The sequence below is a fragment of the Ovis aries genome, chromosome 8, assembly GCF_016772045.2.
Source record: "Ovis aries strain OAR_USU_Benz2616 breed Rambouillet chromosome 8, ARS-UI_Ramb_v3.0, whole genome shotgun sequence".
Taxonomy (NCBI): Eukaryota; Metazoa; Chordata; class Mammalia; order Artiodactyla; family Bovidae; genus Ovis; species Ovis aries.
Window position 1 is genome coordinate 49,766,081 of NC_056061.1, and position 25,651 is coordinate 49,791,731.

The window sequence follows — 25,651 nt, forward strand, 5'->3', positions numbered from 1 at the left end:
TGTTTGAGTGTACAGTAGACTTATAATTTCTATTAAAACATGACATTATATAGTAGCCCATCTTAAAACTGCAATTAGAATTGTGTAATATTAGAATTGGAAGGGACTTTAGAGTTTATCTCATATAATCTGTCTTCCAGTATAGAAATCTGTCTTTTGCATACTTATAAGAAAGTGATTTAATCCATACTGGAATACTCTAAAGATTTGGAGAATGTCTGTACTTCTGGAATAGCTTATATTGCACTACAGTCAACTTTTGTTGTTACAGAGTTCTCAAGCAGCATTATAAGAGAGGAAATGACAGGATTTAATGAAAAAGAATATAAGAAATATACTGTATAAGAAAAACTACATAAATCAAAAGCATAGGAGTAATTGACGGGTAAAGCATGATAAACCTGTTTGACAGTTGTTAAGGGAAATGCTTGAACGAGGAAGAGATAATATTTATTGAAACTTACCATGTTAAGTGTTTTCATGTATTATCTGAACTAGTTTCACAGTAGCCCTGATTAGTAAGTTCTATTGGTTATAGATGAGGAAACTCAGACACCAAAAGTAACTTTCCCCAAATCACAATGCTAGTAAAGTATAGCAGCAAGGATTTGAAATTAGGTAGCCTAATTCCGAAAGCGTAGGTTCAGGCATTTAGTTGGATTTATAAGATAATAGGTGCTTCCCTGGTAGCTTAGCTGGTAAGGAATCTGCCTGCTATGCAGGAGACCCCAGTTCGATTCCTGGGTCGGCAAGATCCCCTCAAGAAGGGATAGGCTATCCACACCAGTGTTCATGGGCTTCCCTGGTGGATCAGATGGTAAAGAATCTGTCTGCAATGCGGGAGACCTGGGTTCGATCCCTGGGTTGGGAAGATCCCCTGGAGGAGGGCATGGCAACCTACTCCAGTATTCTTGCTTGGAGAATCCCCAAGCAATGGATAGAGGAGTCTGACGGGCTACAGTCCATGGTGTTGCAAAGAGTTGGACTCGATTAAATGACTAAGCACACACATAAGATAGTAAGGTAGTACAAAAAGATAGGGATACAGTCTGAGTACCAGCTGCTAAAGGTGAATTCTTTTGCTGGGACTATAGAGTTTGGGGAAGTCTGGAAGTAGGGAAACTGGAGAAGTAGCTACTGTAATTTGTCAGCTATACCTATTGGTTAGGGGTTATTTGCAGAAAACTAGATCTCCTCTAGTAAAAGCAGGAGGGAATTTACAGTGGGATATTGAATAGCTTGCACAGTTGTTGGGAGTGCTAAAGACGCTTTGGATTAAATTGACATAGATGATGCCCAAAACTACCACAGAACTTCATCATCAAGGGAGCTTCTGCCTTTTCTTCAATTACTGCCGCTGCGAGAGTCAGGAACCTGTCATTATTCCTGGTTTATTGTACCTTGGAGAATTCAGAGAAGCAAAAGAGGTCACTCATATCCTATCTTTCACTTCCTTTGGAAGTTATATGGCAGGACACTGGGACCTCTAGTAGTGATGCCACTAAAAGTTAAAGCCTCCACCACTGTGCTTTTCCAAAAAAAATAAAGGTAACTCGCTTTTCACCTTCTAGATCACAAGCAAAGTGTATCTGATTGCTCATGACTTCTGGAACCCTAACTGCTAGAGGTTCTGGGGTCTGTTACTTTTAGCTTTAGTATGTGCAGAATGGAATAGATGTCAAATGTCAAACCTGAATGCATCAGCAGTACAGAAAGGTGGAGGCCTTGGATTCCTGTGTGCTGTTATTTAGGGAGCAGCATGAGAGGTTGGACTTCATAACTGAAAGAAGGTGGAGTGAGCTACTTGAAAAAAAAAAAAACCATATGGCTAAGTTCTTTAGGGAACAACCAAATTATATATTCTTTGTTAATTACTGAGATTCTGTTATTTTCTGGCCTTGGAATTGACTTGGAATCACAATTACTCTGTGTATTCATAACCTCCATTAATGTTGATGAAAATTGTGAGATTTAGAATAACTACATCCTCCAAAATAATTTTTACTCCCTTTCCGTAATATAGATGAAAACACAATAATGAATGTTTTTGTTTTTAAAAAAAGTTAGTAGATTTTGTCAAGAGAATTTTCTGTTATGCTTTGATATTAGATGGTTCTTATGCCAAAACATATAAGAATGAGAAACTATGTATTTTATTGATTACTAGGAAATTTTATAGCAAATCTCAAAGAAGCTTTAGGACATCAAGTAACAAGAATAAATTATCTTGGCGATTGGGGCATGCAGTTTGGTAAGTAAGTTTGAGGTTTTATTTTTCACATCATTGTTAAGTTTAATTTGTTTTAATATCACATTACTTGATCATCTGGGCAAAATATGGTCAAACTCCCATTGGATGAAGTAGTGCCTCCTACCTGTTTTTTTTTTCCTGATGGCTCTTTTCCATAAATGTTGTATTTTGCTTATTAGAATAATTCTAATCATACAAGTAAGTTTTGGGGGGAGGAAACTTCATACATACAGAACAAGTCCTGAAAAATACAGACTTTTGTGCTTTTATTAAAGTAGCTTACATTCATTAGTTAAATGTAGATGTAAGTATTAGAGGAAAAGTAAGACAATGGCAAGCCACTCCAGTACTCCTGCCTAGAAAATCCCATGGACAGAGGAGCCTGGTAGGCTGCAGTCCATGGGGTCGCTATGAGTCGGACACGACTGGGTGACTTCACTTTCACTTTTCACTTTCATGCATTGGAGGAGGAAATGGCAACCCACTCCAGTGTTCTTGCCTGGAGAATCCCAGGGACGGGGGAGCCTGGTGGGCTGCTGTCTGTGGGGTTGCACAGAGTCAGACACGACTGAAGCGACTTAGCAGCAGCAGCAGCAGCAGCAAGACTAGTTATACATCCTTCTCAACAGCCTCCCCGGGCCAACCTACAGGAAATGGGAATTGTCATACCCTGAGCCAGTGGCCTAGAAGAAAAACAACCTGGGATATTTTGGCTTCCTCTTAAATTGTACAAGTCATGGAGTGGGTGATTGGTCCAAATGAAAAGAGGAAGAAAAGAATGAGACCCAAAGAGTTGAATGCCACAGATTATGTCTAATGTCTTGAGTTCACTCAGAACCATTCGCAGCTCATATACTGCCGTAGTTAAGGTGTGGAATGACAAGAGAAATGACGTTGATGTGGTAGGGAAGGACTAGTAGCATGTAAAATGCAAAGTTTTTATTAAAATCTCAGGCTGCTACCATGTGCATTTTAAGATCTAGCCCTTGTGTCATCTCGGAAAAGCATTCTCTGACACCCCGACACACCCTTGCCCACCTTCTCACATCACCAAGTTCCTAGTATCCAGTTCTACCCAAATGGGCTTCTCTTCTAACTGTATTCTTTTGTATGCTGCTCTCCCCTGCTAGGCGAAATGTTCCATGAAGGCATGGGCTACGTCTTAGTTATTTTTGTATCCATCATGCTTAGCACATAATAGGCACTCAGAATGATGAAAGAATCTGTCTTGGAAAGTCTTTCACAATCTATTCCAAAAGAAAGGCTAGGTAACGTTTTCAATACTAAATACCATGTTCCGTATCTACTGAAATGAAATCAGAGTTTTTGAAAGATAAATTTATCATGATCTTCTCTTATGAATGTTATCCTCTATCCTTTTTTAGACACTAAAAAGAATAGAACTTGAACCTAACAGTGCCCTTACTATTCACTGTGGAGGAACAGAAAACATGCCTTGCATTTAAAAAACCCACCTGCGGCTCACAGTGGGCACTTAGAGTTTTGGGCTCTAAGCTCAACAGTCAGATTTAATAGATGGCATCCACTTTATATGAGTTTGACTGATTCAGGCACTTCACAGCCATTAGCAAATATGTGATTATGATTTTCATTAAATTTTAGCTGCTGGGTTTTATTGTAGTGATTTTTCTCTAATGGACTACTATGGTTAATGGTCTGTCAACATTTCCATCAAACCGTCATTGTTAAAAGAGTTTTAATTTTGGCTGTTCACCTATCCCAGATTAAAAGTTGGCCAACAGTTCTTAAGTACAGAATTAATTTTTGAAAATGTATTAGGTTGAATGTCAAATGGAATTGGCCTTTACTTTTCCTGTCTCCATTTTTTAGAATGCTTTGGCTGTCTTTTCACACCCAACTTCTAGGACCCTGAATCATGATCACATTTGCTTTTGCTTAAAAGTGAATAGTGCTGGTACTTATTTTAGTCATCCTTCTAGTTCCTGGCTAAGCTCCAAAGATTACCTACCCTGTGTTTAGCAACATTCCACTTTCTGCTGAGGCTGTAGTACATCAGCAAGGCCCAGCAGCAATAGCTTCTTTAGATCTAAAGCTACGTAACTGACATAGAAACAAATTAGTTTTTTAAAATTGTACTACCTATAATTACTCTTGGCCCAGGCTACATATACCCTTCAAATCCAAAGTTGCAGTCACCTTTTAGCGAAATGTCTTAAGAACATAAATACTGACAGTCTGTATTAAGAATTTTCATTGTCATTTTCAAACCTCAACTATTATTTTTTTAAAAGTTCAAATTAATACCATCTCTGAATTTTGAACTTACAAAAGACTAAAAAAAAAAACAAAAACTCAAACAAAATAATGGCAAGTGAAAGACAAATATATAGTCAGATAAAAGCATTTTGTCACCTTGAATGAGAAGAGTAATCAGTTTTACTTTCAGTTATTTGAGAACTAATAATTGTAACACTAATCTGATTCTTATCTTTATTTTCACATCTACAAATTTTAAAAGATATTTGAAATCACTTCCCATCATTGTCTTTTCACAAATTTTGAGTGTCTAGTGTGTCTAGTGCCTAGTATCACGATGTCCTTCCGCAGAGTAGTGGCTCAATAAATGCTTGTTTTACTGATGTCTTGTAGGGAGGTAGGTGTTGGGCACTGTTAGCACAAAGATAAATTAGTCCCAGACTCTGCCTTTGAGCTCATAGTCTTTGGTTTCTGTGGAATTAATTTCAGTGAGCCATTCTATATATATTGAATTTGTGATTCAATATATTGAATTTGACTTGTGTCAGTTTATAGGGTAGCAGGACATAATAGTGTGTATTTTGCAGTATTCTTAGGATGCATACCTGTTGCTTGCCATGACTGTTCTCTACTGTTCCATTTTTTAACTTTCTCATGGATTATTGTGGTAGGTCTTCTGGGAACTGGCTTCCAGCTGTTTGGCTATGAAGAAAAACTCCAGTCCAGTCCTTTACAGCATCTCTTTGAAGTAAGTTGATGAAAAAAAAATTGGAAAATGCTTCATCTTTTTTCAGAGTACAGTGCAGCTTGGTAACACATTTTTACTCCCAGGCGCTTTAAAAAAAAACAACGAAACTGTTCTTAAAACAAGGACCCAAAATTATTGAAAATATTGCTTATATTTTACTAAGGACTTTCTTTAATTTTCTTATCCAAATACTTCTTTTATAACTATTTTAGTTGATTTGGGACAGTATTTATTCAGGTATGGAATCTTGGCATAAACATACAGAATATCACATTCAGCTAAGAATTCTTTTGGTCTATTATTTGTTGTTATGTACTGCAGCTTTCTTTGCTCTAATAACTATAATTCATTTAGACTTGAAGAAACATGAGTATATACGTTTTTGCCCTTGTTCTGTTGTAGAGGGAAGGCATATATGTGTTTCTCCAAATTTGTGTATCCTTTGTCATTTGTCTTTCAGCTCCTTTTCCTGGCTTTTGCCCAGTGTGCACGTCTTTCTATTCTACCTCATTTAATCCATTCACTCTGCTTTTCTGTCCTCAGTTCTTCCTGGAGCTTATTAATAAAGCTCTTCCTGTCCAATTAATCTCCAGGAATGTGTTTCCTTTTCATTGTCCCAGTTGTTATCTCTGGGCCTGACAAAGAGCACAGATACTACCAGCCACTATGGTGACATATGGGGGATCAGACTAAGGTTGTGTGTAAGGAAGCACGCTTGCCAAGCAACGCTTTACCCCTCTAGCCAGAGCCACAGAGAGCACGTCGTTTTCATTTTTATTAAATTATTTTGTATTTAACAAAACACATCTGATTCTTAAAGATCTTTAACATTTGTGATTTCCTCCTGAGTTTGTACCTTCAGTTGCATTTTAAATGCCTATGTTTTGATTTATGAAAGTCAAAGTGTTAGTCACTCAGTCGTGTCTGACTCTTTGCGAACCCATGGACTGCTCTGTCCATGGAATTCTCCAGGTGAGAATACTGAAGTGGGTTGCCATTCCCTTCTCCAGGGGATCTTCCTGACCTAGAGACTGAACCTGAGTCTATTACCATCTGAGCCATTTGATTTATACCGTTAACCAAAAGATTTTTACCCCCTCTTTCCCATTGAGAGTTTTATGGATAGCCGAGAGTTTAAAAATTAGTAAATCTTTATGGTTGTCAATAAAGTATGCTGCCTTAGTGCCTGGCATTTTACTGTATTATTTTCTAAAACTATGAATAATCGTGAGTATTTTTACCATGAGCTTAATGAGCCTTTCATCAGATCCAGGTCTCAGAGATAAACCCACAGTGCAAGAAATGCAAGAAACCACTTGGAGACCTTGTGTTGTTCAGAGCATATTCTTTAAGAATTTAGAGTACAGTTTGACATATGAGAGTTACTCCTGGCATTTTCTCCCACCCAATCTCAGAAGTTTTTTATTTAATCCTGACAATAGTAAATGTTTGTGTCGCATAATCTTTTAAATATTGTAGTAAAATTTGTTCTTAAACTCTCTGGCAACCTAAACATACATTTTATTCTATGCAGTTTAATACAGTTTCCTGCCTCTTGAGACTCATAAGAAGAAGGGTATCATACATCTACATTAGAGATTGTTGATTGGCAGACACACATAAGGAACAGGCGAAGGGGGTACTTTCATGAATAACAAAAAACTCAAGGCATAATAGTATTGCTTTCATTAAGTGTTCTTTTGCCTAATAGCTTCATGGTGTTATTGTTTTAGTTGCTAAGTCATGTCTGACTCTTCTGTGACCCCATGGACTGTAACCTGCCAAACTACTCTGCCCATGGGGTTTTCTAGGCAAGATTACTGGAGTGGGTTGTCATTTCCTTCTCCAGGGGATCTTTCTGACCCAAGGAGCGAACCTGTGTCTCCTGCTTAGGAGGTGATTCTTTACCACTGAACTACCTGGGAAGCCCTAATAGCTTCACAGAGGAGCAGTGTTTATAGGCAAAAGAGAGCTAGTCAAATACACCCACCTTGCTGTTTGTAATAGTAGACAGCAATCCATTAGAGCACTTATCTGCTTTCTTCCTCCTTCCTTTGCTGAATGGAGAAAAATGCAGAACCTACTATGGCAGACTCTAGGTTATTTTATCTTTGTGCTATTTTTGCAGACCCAGTTTCATTTTAAAATTATAGTTGTCACTGTAGGTTACTTCCAGCAACAGTTTTTAATATAAATGAGAACGTTTGTCCCTTTTTGAGTGGTAAGCAAATGTTAATGATTTTGTCCTGTTTCTAATCAGAAAACCTGAACCTTGGTCAAACCCATTTTTTTTCCTTCTCAAGTTACAGATAGGGCTCTTTTAGAGGAAGGATCTGTCTTCTTGGTCTTTTATCTGCAGCCTCAGACACCATGCCTTACAGTAAATGCTTGAATGAATTTGCTGCTTCTGTTTAAGTTGTGGCATAAAGAAACCTTTTGTAAAGCTCCAAGGAAGGGCTGACTATCATAGGATACACTATTTAGCATTTGTCCAAAATTTAACTTACCATGCAGTTTACTGGTGAAGAAGCCAAGTGCCAAGCCCAAGAATCCACCACAGGCAACTTTGCTCCAGAGTGCTCTGTGTGCTGCCCTGCCTCACCCCACCACTGGCACTGCAGAGTGCCTTTCTGAGCCAGTCACTTCCACTGGCTGTCATTATTTACAAAGCATTTTCCTTTCTTTCAAAATTAAATTGCTGTGCCCCAGGCACAATTAGTAGTTTAGCTGTCACAGTTTCAGTCTTCTAGCGTATTTGTTTTAAATTTGGCTTTGGCCATCCAGGAGCAGATTTCATGGCCTGGGTGCCTCTAATTTGCACCATGATCAGTATCCCCCCAGTTTCAGTTTCTTAGCCAGGTTAGAAATTATATCATAGTTTTAGCGTTTGTTTTCTGTGATGAAAATATTTAATGTAGTCATTTCTCTGCTGCATTTCCATGCTTGTGCTTTGCTCTATCTAAAATGATTGTTCTCTGCACCTGTAGTCATTCTTTAACCAGGACATCTGGCCATGCTGTGCATTGACCTAGGACAATTTTTTAGCCAACATTCGAAACCTTTCCTTTTCATTGTTCTACTAATTTTTCACGAACCAGAGAAGTGGCTTTTAATAGTTCCTCCCCTCCCCCAAATTGGCTGATGAGTTAAATAATATTTTTGCTGTTTAAAATTCACACTACTGATTCAAAGAAAACATTAGTAGTAAGTTTTGAAATACTTTTCAAAAAGCCTTCCCACTAACATAATAGAAATAGTTCTTATGATGTTAATAATGTTAAATCTAAATCATAGGTATATGGGGGTCATCATTTACTCAGGTTTAATGAGTTTTAAAAGTAATTTCTCAGAGTTCCTCCTAGATTTAAGCTACTTGAATGGACCTTAATAAAAGCTAACTCTGTACCTTTAAGAACAGAGAACCCAGTCACTTTTTTCTGTTTTCGGTTTTTTGGTTTGGTGGCTTTTATTGCTTGTTTGTTTTTTGGAAAAGAAGATTTTAGAGCTTCACTTGTTGATGTTGCATATTAATTGTATTTTGAGAACTATAGAGATTCCTCTGAAATATGAGCAGCCTTTCAAAAGAGGTAAATATGCCAATACAGAATACAGTATGCATTAGCCTTGTACCCTATCACTGGCTTTTTTTTCCCCTTTGGTCATGCCGCACAATTTGTGGGATCTTAGTTCCCTGATCAGGGAACAAAGCTGGGCACCAGCAAGGAAAGCACCGTGTACTAACCACTGGACTGCCAGGGAAGTCCCCTAGCACTGGCATTTGTAAAGATTCAGGGTGATCCCTGTAGTATTTCGTTATTTTTACCCTGCCCCTTTTCTAAAAGGATTTGAGGTAATCACAGTGATGGGCATTTAACAAAAAAAACATAGAAAGTTGGAGATAATGTATTACTAGGTAATGTGTATGTAAGAGATTTTACCCTGAGTTTCCCAATATCAGTAGTAAAATAATAAAAACAAGATAAGGCAGGACCAAACCACAAATTTAATAAGTGATAATGTTTGCTTGCTCCCATTTTTTAAAATCAAAAGACCATGTTTTTTTCTGACTTAAGAATCTCAAAACAATTTCTCAAAGTAAATCAAGCCTAAATCAAGTCTAGACCTATATAGGATTATATATGCAGTTAATATTCATACTGTTTAAAGAATTGAATTCAAATGTAATCTGTTGATTTAATCCACATTACTTTTTTCAGGGAAAATGATTATTGTGATTGAGGTGGATTTTACTTGTTATAACATCTACAAGAAATAGCTTTTAAATTATAAACCTGAGTCTGAACCCAGCCATCACTTTTGAGAGTGGTGGGAGCCAACTCAAGTCAGGTTAGGGATTTCCCACCTCCCAAGTCACACAGAGGCTCTTGTGTGCATCCCAAGGGAGCTGTCGAGACCTCTTCTTGGCTTCAGTGCACACTACTCTTGACTGACATGCCCAGGATCCAAGCCTACATGATGCCCTGGAGGCACCCAGCTCTGCTTGTGTGACAGACTTCACCTGGGAGGTCTTGCTGTGTCTCAGTTCCACAGGCCCGGAGGCCAGCCTCCATGTGTGGGGACACTGCGAACCACTGCCCTGTGAGGGCCTGCCGCCACCTGAGGGGCTGCCCAGCCTATGCTATACCCAGGAGTTTCTCCCTCACGCCCTTCTCAGTCTGGGCAATTCTCTCCTCTCTCCTGGCAACTTCTCTGCTTCACCGTTGCTCATGATGTGTCTTCCTCAAAGCCACGTGCTTTCTCCCTCACCCTCACTCCCCTCAGACAGCGCTACAGTGTCCCATTGTTCTCTGGGTGTTCTTAGAGCAAGAATGGAAATACCGAGCAAGGCCAGACTAAACATGTTAAGAGCTCAGCCAGTATCTCACCCCACTGAAATGTGGGAAGAACAGGTTTTTCAGCAGAGAGCAGTATTTATTAGGCATGTGCATGGTGACCCACAGCAAGTCAGTAACTGTCACCCTTTGATAGAGGTGTAAGATACCATGAATGTAATTATATATACGCAGAGAATAAAAATCAGAAATTCCAAACATTAAAAGAAGATAAAGGGATGGTAAAATGCTGTTTATATGCTGCTAATGATGTTCTAATGAGGAGAAGTTTGGTCATTAATATATTAGTTACATCAAACGATTTCTTTTTTTACCTAGGAAGTTTTGACTGTATTAACTGATATATTAAATTGTAATAACATGAATTTGAATTTCTTTGATATTTCATTTAATATTAGGAATTGGTCTCAACCAGAGAAATTTCTGATCAATACATGAAACATTAAATGAACTTGTTTGGATTATAGTCAGGAATTTGTTACATGTTATTTTCTAAAATATGAGATCAAAATTAAACGCATTTTAAGATAAGAGGACAAACAAATATTGAGATAAAAGAATCTTTAGTGTCAAAGTTATGCTAACCATCCTTAGCGGTTACTTTCAGTTTTAAAAACAAAAAATAACCAAGAGTGGGGTTAGAACCCTGCATCAAGGAATTCAGGTGTGCCTATGCGGCTCTTGTATTCTAGAATCAAATTTAAGGACTGAGCGGGGAGTGAGAGAGCATTATCTACTACTTTAAGTTTTCACACTTATTTCTTACATTTGGGCAGGTCATCCCAAGAGCTGATTATAATTAATCAATTAAATTAGAAATAAAATGTCATGCTTTTTGGCAATCCCAACATTTAGAGATAGAAGGAATGATTAATACTCCTTTCAGGAAGTCTCAGACATTTATTTTATTCTCTTAACTAGTAATACAGCTGGCTTTTGCATTCTAGTAACCTAAAAGAAAAATTGCATCTCCATCCTCAAAAACATTTTTCTTCAACCATCCTCTAAAACACTTTTATTCAGCCACATTGTTACATATCAAATACAATTTTAAAATTTCCTTTTTATTCCCTTTGAGTCTGAATCTAACCTCAGAAGGGGGCTGTCTTCAGAATACATACTTTCTGAGGGTAATGGATTCAAACTAACTGTAAATTGAAAAGTGTAATTTCAGAAATGCATTGTATAAAATTTTACTTTGAAGGAAAAAGTATTTCTTTTCTAATATGCTAATGAATGTTAATAGTTTTATATAGTATGTTTACAGGCAGATTGTTAAATACCAATTAAGGCTCTTCTATTGTTCTGTTTGATAATGTCAGTTGATTCTCAGTAATGTTTGGTTTCTCCCTACAAATTGCTGAAATGCCAAGCTTGTCGTCATGAGTTAGGAGTGGCTTTTTGTTTTAATTAATTCTATTTTAAATTTTAAGAAAGGGAGAAAAAGATTCTGGTGATGTTTTTCCTAAAATATTCTTATCAGTATTTTGAGTGTATATTTAGCTTTTTTAACGTTTGACTCTTTGAGTTTAGGATCCTAGACTTTTTTTAAAAAATCTAATACCTTTCCTCTTCTGAAAATAAGGGTTTTTAATATATTTACTTCTGAGCTGAATGTGCATGCACACACACACACCACACATACATGTATGTGAGAGAGAGATGGAGAGAAGAGGGGCAAGAGAGAGGGAGCGGGTGGAGGTATTAATTTTGAGTAACAAGCCATTCATAGATACATGTATGCCTTTACTTCTGCAGGCTGGACTGTTAAGCAGTTGTCATTGGATAGGTCATTCAGAAGTCGGGAAGTCTGCAGATTACTGTTTTGCAGTGACTCTCTTTTTTCGTACACCTTACCAAAAATCTTTCTCTGTGTTCTAACTGACTTATTCATAGGACCATGTAGAAATTAATTCTTTATGATAAGTATCAGGTCTCCCTAAACCACCCTCAAGTTAAGGATTCACTAGAAGTATTCACAACACTCAGCATATGGTTGAACTCACAGCTAAGATCTGTTATAGCAAAAAGATGCCAAACAAAATCAGCAAAGGGAAAAGGCACATGGGGGCAAGTCCAGAGGAAATCAGGCCCAAGCCTCCAAGTCCTTTGCTAATAGAGTCACCCAGGATGTACTTAATTCCTCCTACAACAAATTGTGACAGCCTGTGTGAAACGTTGTCTACCAGGGAAGCTCATTGGAGGCTGATTACGTAGCCCCCCTCTGTGTAGCTTGGTACTAAAATTCCAAACTCCTGGAAGAAAAGCGGGTGTTTAGCATAAACCATATTGTTTGAACAAGCAGTTTAGAGGCACTGTGATCCACTCTTACTGGTTAGATTGGTAGGAGCATTGTCAAAATTCAAGTTCCCCAGATGGCAGCCAAGAGCTAACCTTGCAGACAACACATTTTAGGGATAGCAGTTTTTAGACCTGCTGTGTTATTAACTCTTTTCAGAGTTGGACACAACTTAGCAACTAAACAACAGCAACCTTTATTTGAAAGCACTTATTTGTTCACTTTTGCAATTCCATTAATTAACATGAGCCATCTATGAAAGCTGAGGCCTTTTTAGCTTGAGATAAGTGTTCAATACCCTGTTCCTTTTCGTTAGTAGTGTCTAGAGGGTATAAGCCGCATTGTTGTTTAGTCTCTAAGTCATGTCTGTCTCTCTCCGACCCCATGGACTGTAACCCTCTAGGTTCCTCTGTCCATGGGATTTCCCAAACAAGAATACTGGAGGGGGTTACCATTCTCTTCTCCAGGAAGTCTTCGCGACCCAGGAATCAAACCCACGTTGGCAGGTGGATTCTTTACCATTGAGCCACCTGAGAGGCCATAAGCCACATTATGGTTGTCCTAAAGTATTCTCCAGCAATAAAATCACTTTTTTCTACCTAAGGTCTGCTACCATGATATTTTAAGAGTATGTAAGGGTTTAGAGGTCTCATATTTTTGGGTGGCTTATTTGCCAGTTTTTTGTATAATATCATGCTACTTTAATAGCTTGCTGGAAAAAATATGAGGATAGTAAATTTATTGTTCATGTTTCACCCTGCAAGTGAGTTACAACTTTATAGTCCATAATGCATCACTTCAATATTACTTGAGCTATATTGTTGATATTTTTATATCACTTATCAACCTTGTGGTTTAGAGACTGGAAAATGATTCTGTGAACACAAAATCCTAGCACTGGAAGAGCCCTTAATAAGCCATCCACCTGCACTCCCATCACTGGGTGGGGCAGAGCTAAGCCAGCCAGGATGAATCATGCAAAAGCACACTGAAGTGAGTGCTTCTCACGGTTCTCAAGAGCCCAAGTTGGAGCATAATTAAGCTAACTATCCCGAAGGTCTTTCTATATCACCTGTTCTGGTTTTTTTTTTCCCCTGGTCTTTGCAGATTTAGAGAAGAGTTCAAAATGTTTTTCATTACCGCTACATAACTGCTAAATCATCCTTTGGCCTTTTCTTTCCCAGATTGAACTAGTCTACTGTCTTCAGCCTTTTCTCAGAGAAGTCACAGCAATAATAATTTCACTTTTTTTTTTTAAGAAGAAACGCTAGCTTAGTCTAAACTAGGCATTCTTGACCTAACAATATATGAACTTGTATGAGAAGAAAAAAATTATGCATTATTTTCATTAACCTCAATCAGAAATTTAATGTTTTCCCCTGTTGCTATATCACAAATATTTTTAAATATTTGAATGGGATTATTTCCTGTATTGTATAATCCTATGTATATGCATTTTGAGAACAGGTAGGTAGGGCTCACTAAGGGTCCATAGCAAAAAAAAAAAAAGGTTACACTCGTGAGAAGGGCGCTTGTGTAACCTTTAAATGAAAATTCTCCAGATTGTTTTGTTTTCCTCTTTTCTGTTTTGAAGGTAACAGTGACTAGTAGTGTACTTCATTTAATACACTATTATGCCTTTAGGTTTATGTACAAGTTAATAAAGAAGCAGCGGATGATAAAAACGTAGCACAGTCAGCACATGAGTTCTTCCAGCGACTGGAACTAGGCGACATGCAAGCACTTGCACTGTGGCAGAAATTTCGGGACCTGAGCATAGAAGAGTACATGCGGATTTACAAGGTGCCCACCCACTCTCCTGCTATCCTGTCATGTAATACAGCTCTTCATTGGCACTCCTGGCCGGAAAGGTTGCTTCTGAAGCTCAGATTTGTTGTTTGTCACTGAGTTGATAGTGACATACATATTGTTGGGACTCACATATTGTTCTTTGGGCTGAAAGTTAGAGCTATGAAATAAAAAAATGAACTTCACAGGCTGAATATGAAGTGATATCCTGATACTTCGTTTCAGCCTGGCATTTCTTTTCTTTCTTCTATCATCCCTTCACTTTTTCTTAACCATTGTTTCTTCTCTTGCTTCCTTAGGCATATATATGATGGCTATAAATTTGTTCATCTAATAACCTGTTGGGAATGGGAGAAATACAACACTTAGTAAAAGACATAGAAGTTCTTTTCTCATGGACTTTACATTCTCACATGGACACAGCAAATTAAACAAATTCACGGCAATACAGATTAAACAAGAACTTTGAGAGTGTGTTCAATGGTGATGCATGCATGGAGAAAAGTGAAACTGAGGAGGGAGGATCAGATGGGCTGCCTGAGCAGGGTTTCAGCGAAGAACCCACATGGCTGGAGTAAGGAAGCGAGATGAAAAACAGTAGGAGCAGTGTCCGAGGGGTTGTAGAGTAGCGCAGGAGATAGGACATTTTCCAGGACTGTGCAGTGGAAATGGCTAGCTTCCTGCTGCAGTGGAAACGTCCCATATCATGCTGTCCAGTATGGCGGCCTCCTGCCGCACTTAGCCATTGAGCACTTTCAAGGGCTCACACTTCAGTGTGAGTAGTGTGACGGAGAAACTAAATATTCACTTTTCTTTCATGTGCATTTGAATAACCACAGGTGCCTAGCAACTCCCCTCCTGGACAGCACAGTACCACTGTGGGGGCTTGACTGATACAGGGGAGTCACTAGAAGGTTGGAGTGCCAGAGTGACTTGATTTAATTCTTTTTTTCCCCATCTGTATGACAGACTGTAGAGCATCCTATTTTGTCTTAGGGTAAGCTAATAGGACATGTAAGTAACTCTTTTTCCTTTTGTTTCTGAACCCTCTTAGCGCCTAGGAGTACACTTTGATGAATATTCAGGAGAATCGTTTTATCGTGAAAAATCTCAAGAAGTCTTAAAGTTGCTGGACAGTAAAGGACTCCTACAGAAAACACTGTATGATCAGGTTCCTGTTCTTTAGAAAGCTCTTTGTAGTTCTTTGAAGTTAGTATTGATGTATTCTCTCCGTAAAGACAGCAGAGTCTTGTATGCAGCTTTCCTGGCATTTGTTATCATGCTTTTTGCCATTCAGACTAGTTTCCCACATGCTGTTTTGTGCTGCCAAAGCAAAATCCTGGTAAGCTTGGGAGAAAGACTATTATCTTGTCTTTACATATGAGGAAACAAGCACAGAAAGTGTAAAGTGATCTGTCTAAGCTCACACAAGCTGATCATGGTATAATTGGAATAGGGAAATAAACTCTTCATACTCAATCCTGCCTGTTTAAAAAGATCCCATCTTGTTCAAAAGGATTTAAAACAGCTTCTGAAAATAGCTATAATACAACCCAAAGCTTTTGAAAGAGTAAAATGAGGAAATCAAGAAGCAGGAGCATAAAAAATAATAAGAAGTCAGGAATGATATTAGTGCATCATGCGACACACACTGGGATTCTGCTGCTTTGCTTACGGTAGGTTTCCACTTTAGCTCATCAGCCAGAGAAACGGTACCTTCATAGGAGCCCAGGCATGTGTAACACAGAAACAAACCAGTTGCTTAGATGTACCATTTTTCGTATCACCAAAGAGCAGCTTCTCTCATCCTTTTAAGAAAGACAAGAGGATGTGGTTCACAGCATCCTCAGTAGTGTCCTTAAGGAAAATTTTTAGATTGCCTTGTACAGATTCTAATTTTTGATTGGGCAGGAAAGACGGTAACAAAATTTGGTTAATTTATTACTCATAGTTACTCTTGCATGTTAAAAACTAACCCAATATTGAGTGTTATAATAACTTGGATTTGAAGAACATGTTTCATGGTTAAACTGCAGTTGAAATCTCGTTTTCAACTCAGTTTGTTAAAGACTTCAGTTACCTCATCCAAAGCTACAGAATTTTAAAAGATAAGTAAATATTAAACCAGATACCTACTCTTAATAGTCATTCAGTGCAGATTGCCTCATGTTTTTCTTCATTGTTGGTTGTACTGCTTATTGCTACATAAGGAATAAAAATAGCTTCCAGTTTGCCAAAGATAAGGTTATAGATACTATATTGTTAAAGGTCTTAATTCATTATGTTGTTTCAGAATTACCTTTTTTTTTTTTTTTGGCATTTTCTAGAAAAGGCACTGCTGTAGTAGATCTTTCAGGGAATGGTGACCCCTCCTCAATATGTACTGTAATGCGAAGTGATGGGACGTCTCTGTATGCAACCAGGTTTGTGTCTTATATGAAGCTCATCATTAGAATGTATGATTTCATGTTCTTTGTTCTAGGATTAATGCTAAGACAAATCATTTCATTCTCAAAACTGTTACCAAATCCTACTTTCTTAAAATCTCTTCTCATCACTCAAGATATTTTTATTGAGTTTATATTTATTGCTATTTATAGTTCCTGGAAAGGTTTAATATCATCAGAAAAGTAAGTGGAACACTGTTTATCATTAAACATCATAAGACTTCCAGAGATGAATACACTGTTCTACAGACTATAAAATTGAAGTACCTTGTTGCCGACTATAAATATTTTATATTTGCACATTGCCAGAACATGTACGCTACAAGGAGCTCATGTTGGCTCAGTGGTATCCTCACTCTATAAAGATCATCTAACAGGCACATGAGTGCCAGTCCTCATTCTGATTGTTGGTAAAATAGGCCATGGGGGAAGTAGGCCATTTTGCTTACATTTTGTCATCTGTCTCCATGACCAAACCCTGTGAAAAGGAGCAGTCTTTATTTATCAGGCTTCCCTGGTGGCTCAGACGATAAAGAATCTGCCTGCAATGCAGGAGACCTGGGTTCAGTCCCTGGGTTGGGAAGATCCCTTGGAGGAGGGCAGGCCAATCCACTCCAGTATTCTATCCTGGAGAATCCCCATAGACAGAGGAGCCTGGCAGGCTACAGTCCATGGGATCGCAAAGAGTCAGATAGATACAACTGAGTAACTAAGTACAGCACAGGTTTATCAAGCACCCTTATTCCTGAGACAAAGCTAATAGGAAGGAGAAGGCAGGACAATACAAAAACCACACAAGCAAAACACAGCCACAATCAGGCACTGCTGGCAGAAGGTTCTAGTGTCTCCCATCGTAGAGTCTTAAAAGACAAACCACTTCTTTAGTATAAAGTCGTTATATTTTGTTGTTGTTGTTAACTACCATCATTTTTTTCCCAGACAACTGTAAACAACCATCCAATATATTACTATCCCTTAGAAAATTCTTATTTTCTGTTACTTTTTGGCATTTCATTTTATCAGTTCCATATAATTGGACTTAGGCACCTGTATATCTGAGAGGTACATTTCTTTTTCTAGATACAAAGATGTACAGTAGAAATTTTTTTTGATGCTAGACAATTATTGCTGGACAGATTAAATAAACCTTTGAGTAGTTGTTATAAGAAATATGTTTACTCATAAGCAATAGAGAATTAAATCTGTTATCTTGTAATAAAATATCAGTTCAGTTCAGTTGCTCAGTTGTGTCCGACACTTTGCGACCCCATGGACTGCAGCACGCCAGGTCTCCCTGTCCATCACCAACTCCCGGAGTTTACTCAAATTCATGTCCACTGAGTCAGTGATGCCATCCAACCATCTCATCCACTGTCATCCCCTTCTCCTCCCACCCTCAATCTTTCCCAGCATCAGGATCTTACCAAATGAGTCAGCTCTTTGCATCAGGTGGCCAAAGTATTGAAGTTTCAATTTCAACATCAGTCATTCCAATGAATATTCAGGACTGATTTCCTTTAGGAAATGCAAGGGACTCTCAAGAGTCTTCTCCAACACCACAGTTCAAAAGCTCAGTTCTTCGGTGCTCATCTTTCTTCACAGTCCAACTCTCACATCCATACACAACTACTGGAAAAACCATAGCCTTGATTAGACGGACCTTTGTTGGTAAAGTAATGTCTCTGCTTTTGAATATGCTGTGTAGGTTGATAATAACTTTTCTTCCAATGAGTAAGAGTGTTTTAATTTCATGGCTGCAGTCACCATCTGTAGTGATTTTGGAGCCCCCCAAAATAAAGTCTGCCACTGTTTCCACTGTTTCTCCATCTATTTCCCATGAAGTGGTGGGACAAGATGCCATGATCTTCGTTTTCTGAATGTTGAGTTTTAAGCCAACTTTTTCCACTCTCCTCTTTCACTTTCATCAAGAGGCTCTTTAGTTCTTCTTCACTTTGGGCCATAAGCATGGTGTCATCTGCATATCTGAAGTTATTGATATTTCTCCCAGCAGTCTTGATTCCAGCTTGTGCTTCATCCAACCCAGCATTTCTCATGATGTACTCGGCATATAAGTTAAATAAGCAGGGTGACAATATACAGCCTTGACGTCCTCCTTTTCCTATTTGGAACCAGTCTGTTGTTCCATGTCCAGTTCTAACTGTTGCTTCCTGACCTGCATACAGATTTCTCAGGAGGCAGATCAGGTGGTCTGGGATTCCCATCTCTTTCAGAATTTTCCACAGTTGATGTGATCCACACAATCAAAGGCTTTGGCATAGTCAATAAAGCAAAAGTAGATGTTTTTCTGGAACTCTCTTGCTTTTTCGATGATCCAGCGGATGTTGGCAATTTGGTCTCTGGTTCCTCTGCCTTTTCTAAAACCAGCTTGAACATCTGGAAGTTCAAATTCACATATTGCTGAAGCCTGGCTTGGAGAATTTTGAGCATTACTTTACTAGCATGTGAGATGAGTGCAGTTTTGCAGTAGTTTGAGCATTCTTTGGCATTGCCTTTCTTTGGGATTGGAATGAGAACTGACCTTTCCCAGTCCTGTGGCCACTGCTGAGTTTTCCAAATTTGCTGGCATATTGAGTGCAGCACTTTCACAGCATCAGCTTTTAGGATTTGAAATAGCTCAACTGGAATTCCATCATCTCCACTAGCTTTGTTCATAGTGATGCTTTCTAAGGCCCACTTGACTTCACATTCCAGGATATCTGGCTCTAGGTGAGTGATCACACCATCGTGATTATCTTGGTCGTGAAGATCTTTTTTGTACAGTTCTTCTGTGTATTCTTGCCACCTCTTCTTAATATCTTCTGCTTCTGTTAGGTCCATACCATTTCTGTCCTTTATCAAGCCCATCTTTGCATGAAATGTTCCCTTGGTATCTCTAATTTTCTTGAAGAGATCTCTAGTCTTTCCCATTCTGTTGTTTTCCTCTATTTCTTTGCATTGATCGCTGAGGAAGGCTTTCTTATCTTTCCTTGCTATTCTTTGGAATTCTGCATTCAAATGGGTATATTTTTCCTTTTCGCTTCTCTCTTCACAGCTATTTGTAAGGCCTCCTCAGGCAGCCATTTTGCTTTTTTGCATTTCTTTTTTTTGGGGATGGTCTTGCTCCCTGTCTCCTATATAGTGTCACAAACCTTCGTCCATAGTTCATCAGGCTCTCTATCAGATTTAGTCCCTTAATTCTATTTCTCACTTCCACTGTATAATCGTAAGGGATTTGATTTAGGGCATACCTGAATGGTCTAGTGGTTTTCCCTACTTTCTTCAATTTAAGTCTGAATTTGGCAATAAGGAGTTCATGATCTGAGCCACAGTCAGCTTCCAGTCTTGTTTTTGCTGACTCTATAGAGCTTCTCCATCTTTGGCTGCAAAGAATATAATCAGTCTGATTTCAGTGTTGACCATCTGGTGATGTCCATGTGTAGAGTTCTCTTGTGTTGTTGGAAGAGGGTGTTTGCTATGACCAGTGTGTTCTCTTGGCAAAACTCTGCTAGCCTTTGCCCTGCTTCATTCTGTACTCCAAGACCAAATTTGCCTGTTATGCCAGGTGTTTCTTGACTTCCTACTTTCGCATTCCAGTCCCCTATAACGAAAAGGATATCTTTTTTAGGTGTTAGTTCTAAACGGTCTTGTAGGTCTTCATAGAACCGTTCAACTTCAGCTTCTTCAGTGTTTCTGGTCGGGGCAGAGACATGGATTACTGTGATATTGAATGGTTTGCCTTGGAAATGAACAGAGATCATTCTGTCGTTTTTGAGATTGCATCCAAGTACTGCATTTTGGACTCTTGCTGACTATGATGGCTACTCCATTTCTTCTAAGGGATTCCTGCACACAGTAGTAGATATAATGGTCATCTGAGTTAAATTCACCCATTCCAGTCCATCTTAGTTCACTGATTCCTAAAATGTTGACATTCATTCTTGCCATCTCCTGTTTGACCACTTCCAGTTTGCCTTGATTCATGGACCTAACATTCCAGGTTCCTATACAAATTGCTGTTTACAGCATCAGACCTTACTTCCATCACCAGTCACATCCAGGACTGGGTGTTGTTTTTGCTTTGGCTCCGTCTCTTTATTCTTTCTGGAGTTGTTTCTCCACTGATCTGGACTGTATTCTTCACGAATACTGAATTCCTATGCTGTACAACTGTACTCAAAAAAGAAAGAAATGTGTCCACTCAGAATGGAGACTCTGTAGCTATTCTTATCTGATATCTTTTGCAGAGCTATCATTAGGTCCAGATTTTTCTGTGTATTTACCTTAATACCTGTACTTTCCACTCTTTCTTTAAGAGAATAACTGTCTTTTTGCCAGGTGTAGAAATGTTTGATTTTTCACCTTGCTCTAATTTCAGTTGTTTCTGCCCTTTTGATGGTTTTCTTACAGAATAAAACTATGTGTGTGCATGTGAGTTAAAGGAATTGTTGTAACAGACAAACGAAAGTACAGGATGGTACCGACAAGAGCACAGGGTGAGACTAGAGACCTGAATTTTTGTTCTGAGACCATAGTCATCAATCACGTAACTTCTCTGGGCCATGATTCCCTACTGGGCGAAAAGAGACCTCAACTAAATGACCTGGCATTGCTTTCAGCTTTCAACTTCAGATTCTACAAACTCAGCCTAGGACTTTGTCTTGCATTCATCTCTTTTTTTCATTGGATCAAAAAGTTTCTCTTTATTTTTGTCCTTGAGTCAAATAGAAAAATATAATGGAGGTATATATTTGTGACTTCATTTTTGGGATAATCTATATCAGTGTTTTACAACCATCTTTTATTATAACCCTTCTCAAGAGCTTTTTTTAGCCATATTTTTCTTTGTGCCCACCCTCATGAAATTTTAATACCACATATTTGTCTGGATTATATACATATGTGTTTTATACACATGTAAGAATTTTTTTTGGCCCCTCACAAGACAGTTTTTGCCTCCATTCAGGATGCATGCTCTGTTTTATCAGGAGCATGAGGTGAGTACAAATGACATATTGATGACTCAACATTTCGAAAGACCTAGGGACTTTAAAAATCCTTCCAGCGTCATGTAATGTGAAGCAAAAATATCTTTAATTTTTTTTCTTGTGATGAGAACTGTTAGGATTTACTCTCTTAACAACTTCATTATGTAAGACATGGCAGTGTGAATTTATCATTTTGTACATTATATCCCTAGTTCTTAGATTTATCTTTTACCTATGAGTTTATACCTTTTGACCACCATTACCCAATTCTACCCCCCTATCCCTTCCCTCTGAAATTCTACAAATCTGATCTCTTTTTCTGTGATTTTGTTTTTTAATTATAATTGACCTACTACCCTGTTAGTTCCCAGTTCACAGCAGTGTAAGTGATTTTGTTTTTCTATATATTCAAAATGATCACCATGATAAGTCTAGGTACAGTATGTTACCAATACAAGGTATTACTTAGTTATTGACTGTATTCCCCATAAGGTAATTAAAATAATTTTGAAGTTCAATATTTAAATAATGTTTACTTAAAATTTCATATTTTATTGGTTTGTTACTTTTAATATTTCATACTGTGTGCAAACTGGATACTTAACCAGAGATAAAGTAGAATTTTAGTCAAAGAATTTATGGTATTTTTCAAATACTTTAGAAAATATTGCTTATGAGTGATCCAAGGCTTTGGAGAGTAGCTAGAAGATACTTGTTGAGGTGTTGTATCACCTATGCTTTAAATATGTTCTTTAGGAAAGCATATTGCAGAAAAGTGACAGGAAGACAATTCTTTCCAGTAAAGGCTTAACAAATCGTAAAGCGTTTACCTAGAAACACTTTGCCTAGAGCTGTTTAGTTATTATTACTACTTGTTCCAGAGCTTTTATTTATTTTTTATCTTTTCACAGCACTTCCATAATTCTTTTCCCAAAGCTGATTGTGTTATTAATTGCTTTGTAGCTAAGCATGGTATTGGGATTATAGAAGCATGGGTACTATACCTGAGGCTGAGGAGTACCAATAGCTCTTAATTAGAAAAGTTCCATTACTGTTAAACAGGTGAAACAAATCATTACCCAGATCTGCATAGTAACTTAATCTATGGCCTTTTTTTTTTTCAGAGATCTTGCAGCTGCTATAGATAGAATGGAAAAGTATAATTTTGATAAAATGATCTATGTGGTAAGTAATCACAGTAAAAAAAACAAGAGGTTATGATGCCTACCTCATGAAAACTGCAAAGATAGAAACTGAAAGCCTTGTTGAAAAACTATGCAAAAATAATTTGTCAAACTATAGAAAGAATTCAGTGGTAAGTGTGTTTATGGTGGCAACCACTATGTTTAAAAAAAAACTTTAAAAATGAAAGAGTTCACATTGCTTCATATTAAAAGAAAATTACACAAAAGAATGGTTATGTGTAATGAATATATATGTGTCATAATGCATTTTTTTAAAAAACTTTTTACTTTAAATATTTTAGGACTCACAAGTTTCAGAATAGTACAGTTTCCATATTACCTTCCGGAGAAGGTAATGGCACCCCACTCCAGTACTCTTGCCTGGAAAATCCCATGGACGGAGGAGCCTGGTAGGCTGCAGTTCATGGGGTCACTAAGAGTCGGACACGACTGAGCAGCTTCACTTTCATGCATTGGAGAAGGAAATGGCAACCCACTCCAGTGTTCTTGCCTGGAGAATCCCAGGGACAGAGGAGCCTGGTGGGCTGCTGTCTATGGGGTCACACAGAGTCGGACACGACTGAAGCAACTTAGCAGCAGCAGCAGCATATTACCTTCAGTCTTCTCAAAGATAATATCTTATATAACAATGATACTTTGTCGATACCAGGAAACTAACATTGGTAGAGACCCTAATTAAATGTCAGCAATATTTACAGACACTTATGTTAGGGCCTGGTTTGTGGAAGGATGGGGGGATGGTTGTGAAATTTTATCACATGTATGTTCGTGTAACCTTCACCACATTCATGATACAGAACTGTGCCATCACAAAACAACTTCTTTCATGGCAACCACTTAGTAATCGTGCCTTCCCCTGACCCTCACCCCTGGCAGCCACTGCCCTGTTCTTCGCAATACAGTTTTGTCACTTTGAGAATGTTCTATAAATAGATTCACGCTAGGTAACCTTTTGAGATTGGCTCTTTTCACTCAGTATAATGAATGCCCTTGAGATCCACCCAAACTATTGCATATGTCAGTGGTTTAGTCCTTTTATGCTGAGTAATATTCTGGTCTCCTCTTCCCTTCCTTTCTTTCCATGTGAAACCTTCGTTTCTCCTAAGTGGGAGAAATTGCTATTAAATGTCTTTTTAGTGCTTAATTCTGGCCTTCTTGGAGATAAAGGTCACAATAGCTGAGAAAGGAGTAATTTAGGTAGAATACTTAGTGGAGTGCTGCAGCTCTTCCTGCTCTTATAGAGCACTCTGCTTAGACATTCTTCCAGTGACATCCTCCTTATATGTTTATTTAAAACTGATCCACTGATAATGACTCTAGTCTGTCAAAACTCAAATATTTTAGTATGATTTATGTCCAACGTACTTTAGATTTAATGGGCTTCCCTGGTGACTCAGTCATAAAGAATCCACCTGCCAATGCCAGAGACGTGGGTTTGATCCTTTAGGTCTGGAAGATCAACTGGAGAAGGAAATGGCAACCTACTCCAGTATTCTTGCCTGGGAAATCCCATGGACAGAAGACCATGGCAGGCTACAGTTCATGGGGCCGCAAAGAGTTGGACACAACTTAGCAGCTAAACAACAACACTGTAGATTTAACTTATCACTGTTCTTTTACTTAAATACACTTTTTTTTCTCAAGACAGATAAAGGGCAAAAAAAGCATTTTCAGCAAGTGTTCCAGATGCTGCAGATCATGGGATATGACTGGGCAGAAAGGTACAGTCTGTGTGATTCTATTTTTTTTTTTTTATTATACAAAGTTAATTTCTTTAATTTGATGAACGTTCTTTTTTTTTTGAGTTCTACTTTTTTAAATATAGATTTATTTATTTTAATTGGAGGCTGATTACTTTACATTATTGTATTGGTTTTGCCATACATCAACATGAATCTGCCACGTGGTTCTAAATTGCCTTCTCAAAAGCATTCAACTGTTGCTAGGTCAGCCATGTCCAAAAATGTACCAGGTTGTTAAAGATTTTCATTCAAACTTTACTTTTTTGTTTCAGGCTGTTAGTGTGGGAAAACACTTGTTCTTTGCACTTAGTTTTACATGGTTAATTAATTTCTATCATCTAAACATTTAATAAATGGTTTTATTAGATAACTGCTCTCAATGGTTTGATTTTCAGAATGCTTAATTCCCATCTCCTTTTTTCATAAAGGCAACTAACAATCTAATCATATCCTGTGACTATGAAATGAGGTTGTGTGTTTAACGTCTTCTGTGGCACACAACACATCACAGCATGTTTCACTTTTTATTGATTACAGGAGTTAAAAGTTCAAACTGTTCTCTATAAGTATCTTGTTACATACTTTGATCAGAAGCTCCTTTTCAGTTTTCAGTGAACTAAATGCCTGCTGCTCCATTTCAGGTGCCAGCACGTGCCCTTTGGCGTAGTGCAGGGAATGAAAACTCGGAGAGGAGATGTTACTTTTCTGGAAGATGTTCTAAATGAGATTCGATTGAGGATGCTACAGAACATGGCTTCTATTAAGAGTAAATTCATTGTTTTGTTACAGGCATAACTCACGTCCACTCTTTATGTTTTGCTAGACTTCTTGTGCAGTGTGATTTATTCTGACCATCCTTCTTGGAACTTTCACTAACCTTGTCAAAAATAGCTTCACTAATTCAGGGTGCTAGGGTTTGGTGCTTGCTACTTGGCTGTGGGTTGCTACTTGGCTGTGGCTTGGTCCAGTAATGTGAATCGATACACCCTGAGCCTCTTTGCCCAGGCAGCTCCAGCATCGTCACTCCACGGCTGGAGTGGTCATGCGGAGTCCCTGTATTCCATAATTGAAGCA

The 25,651-nt window shown here is 38.2% G+C and overlaps 1 protein-coding gene across 3 annotated transcripts in view; it reads left to right on the forward strand.

Annotated features, from left to right (window-relative positions):
* RARS2 (arginyl-tRNA synthetase 2, mitochondrial) overlaps positions 1–25,651 on the forward strand; it is a 77,062-nt gene that overhangs the window by 46,269 nt on the left and 5,142 nt on the right. For all 3 annotated transcript variants that reach the window (XM_060419574.1, XM_042253419.2, XM_004011287.6), the window contains 8 exons: positions 2,168–2,251; positions 5,161–5,237; positions 14,034–14,192; positions 15,253–15,359; positions 16,526–16,621; positions 22,755–22,815; positions 24,480–24,556; positions 25,219–25,343. In XM_060419574.1, the coding sequence (XP_060275557.1) occupies positions 2,168–2,251; positions 5,161–5,237; positions 14,034–14,192; positions 15,253–15,359; positions 16,526–16,621; positions 22,755–22,815; positions 24,480–24,556; positions 25,219–25,343 (786 nt within the window). The remainder of the gene's footprint in view (positions 1–2,167; positions 2,252–5,160; positions 5,238–14,033; positions 14,193–15,252; positions 15,360–16,525; positions 16,622–22,754; positions 22,816–24,479; positions 24,557–25,218; positions 25,344–25,651) is intronic.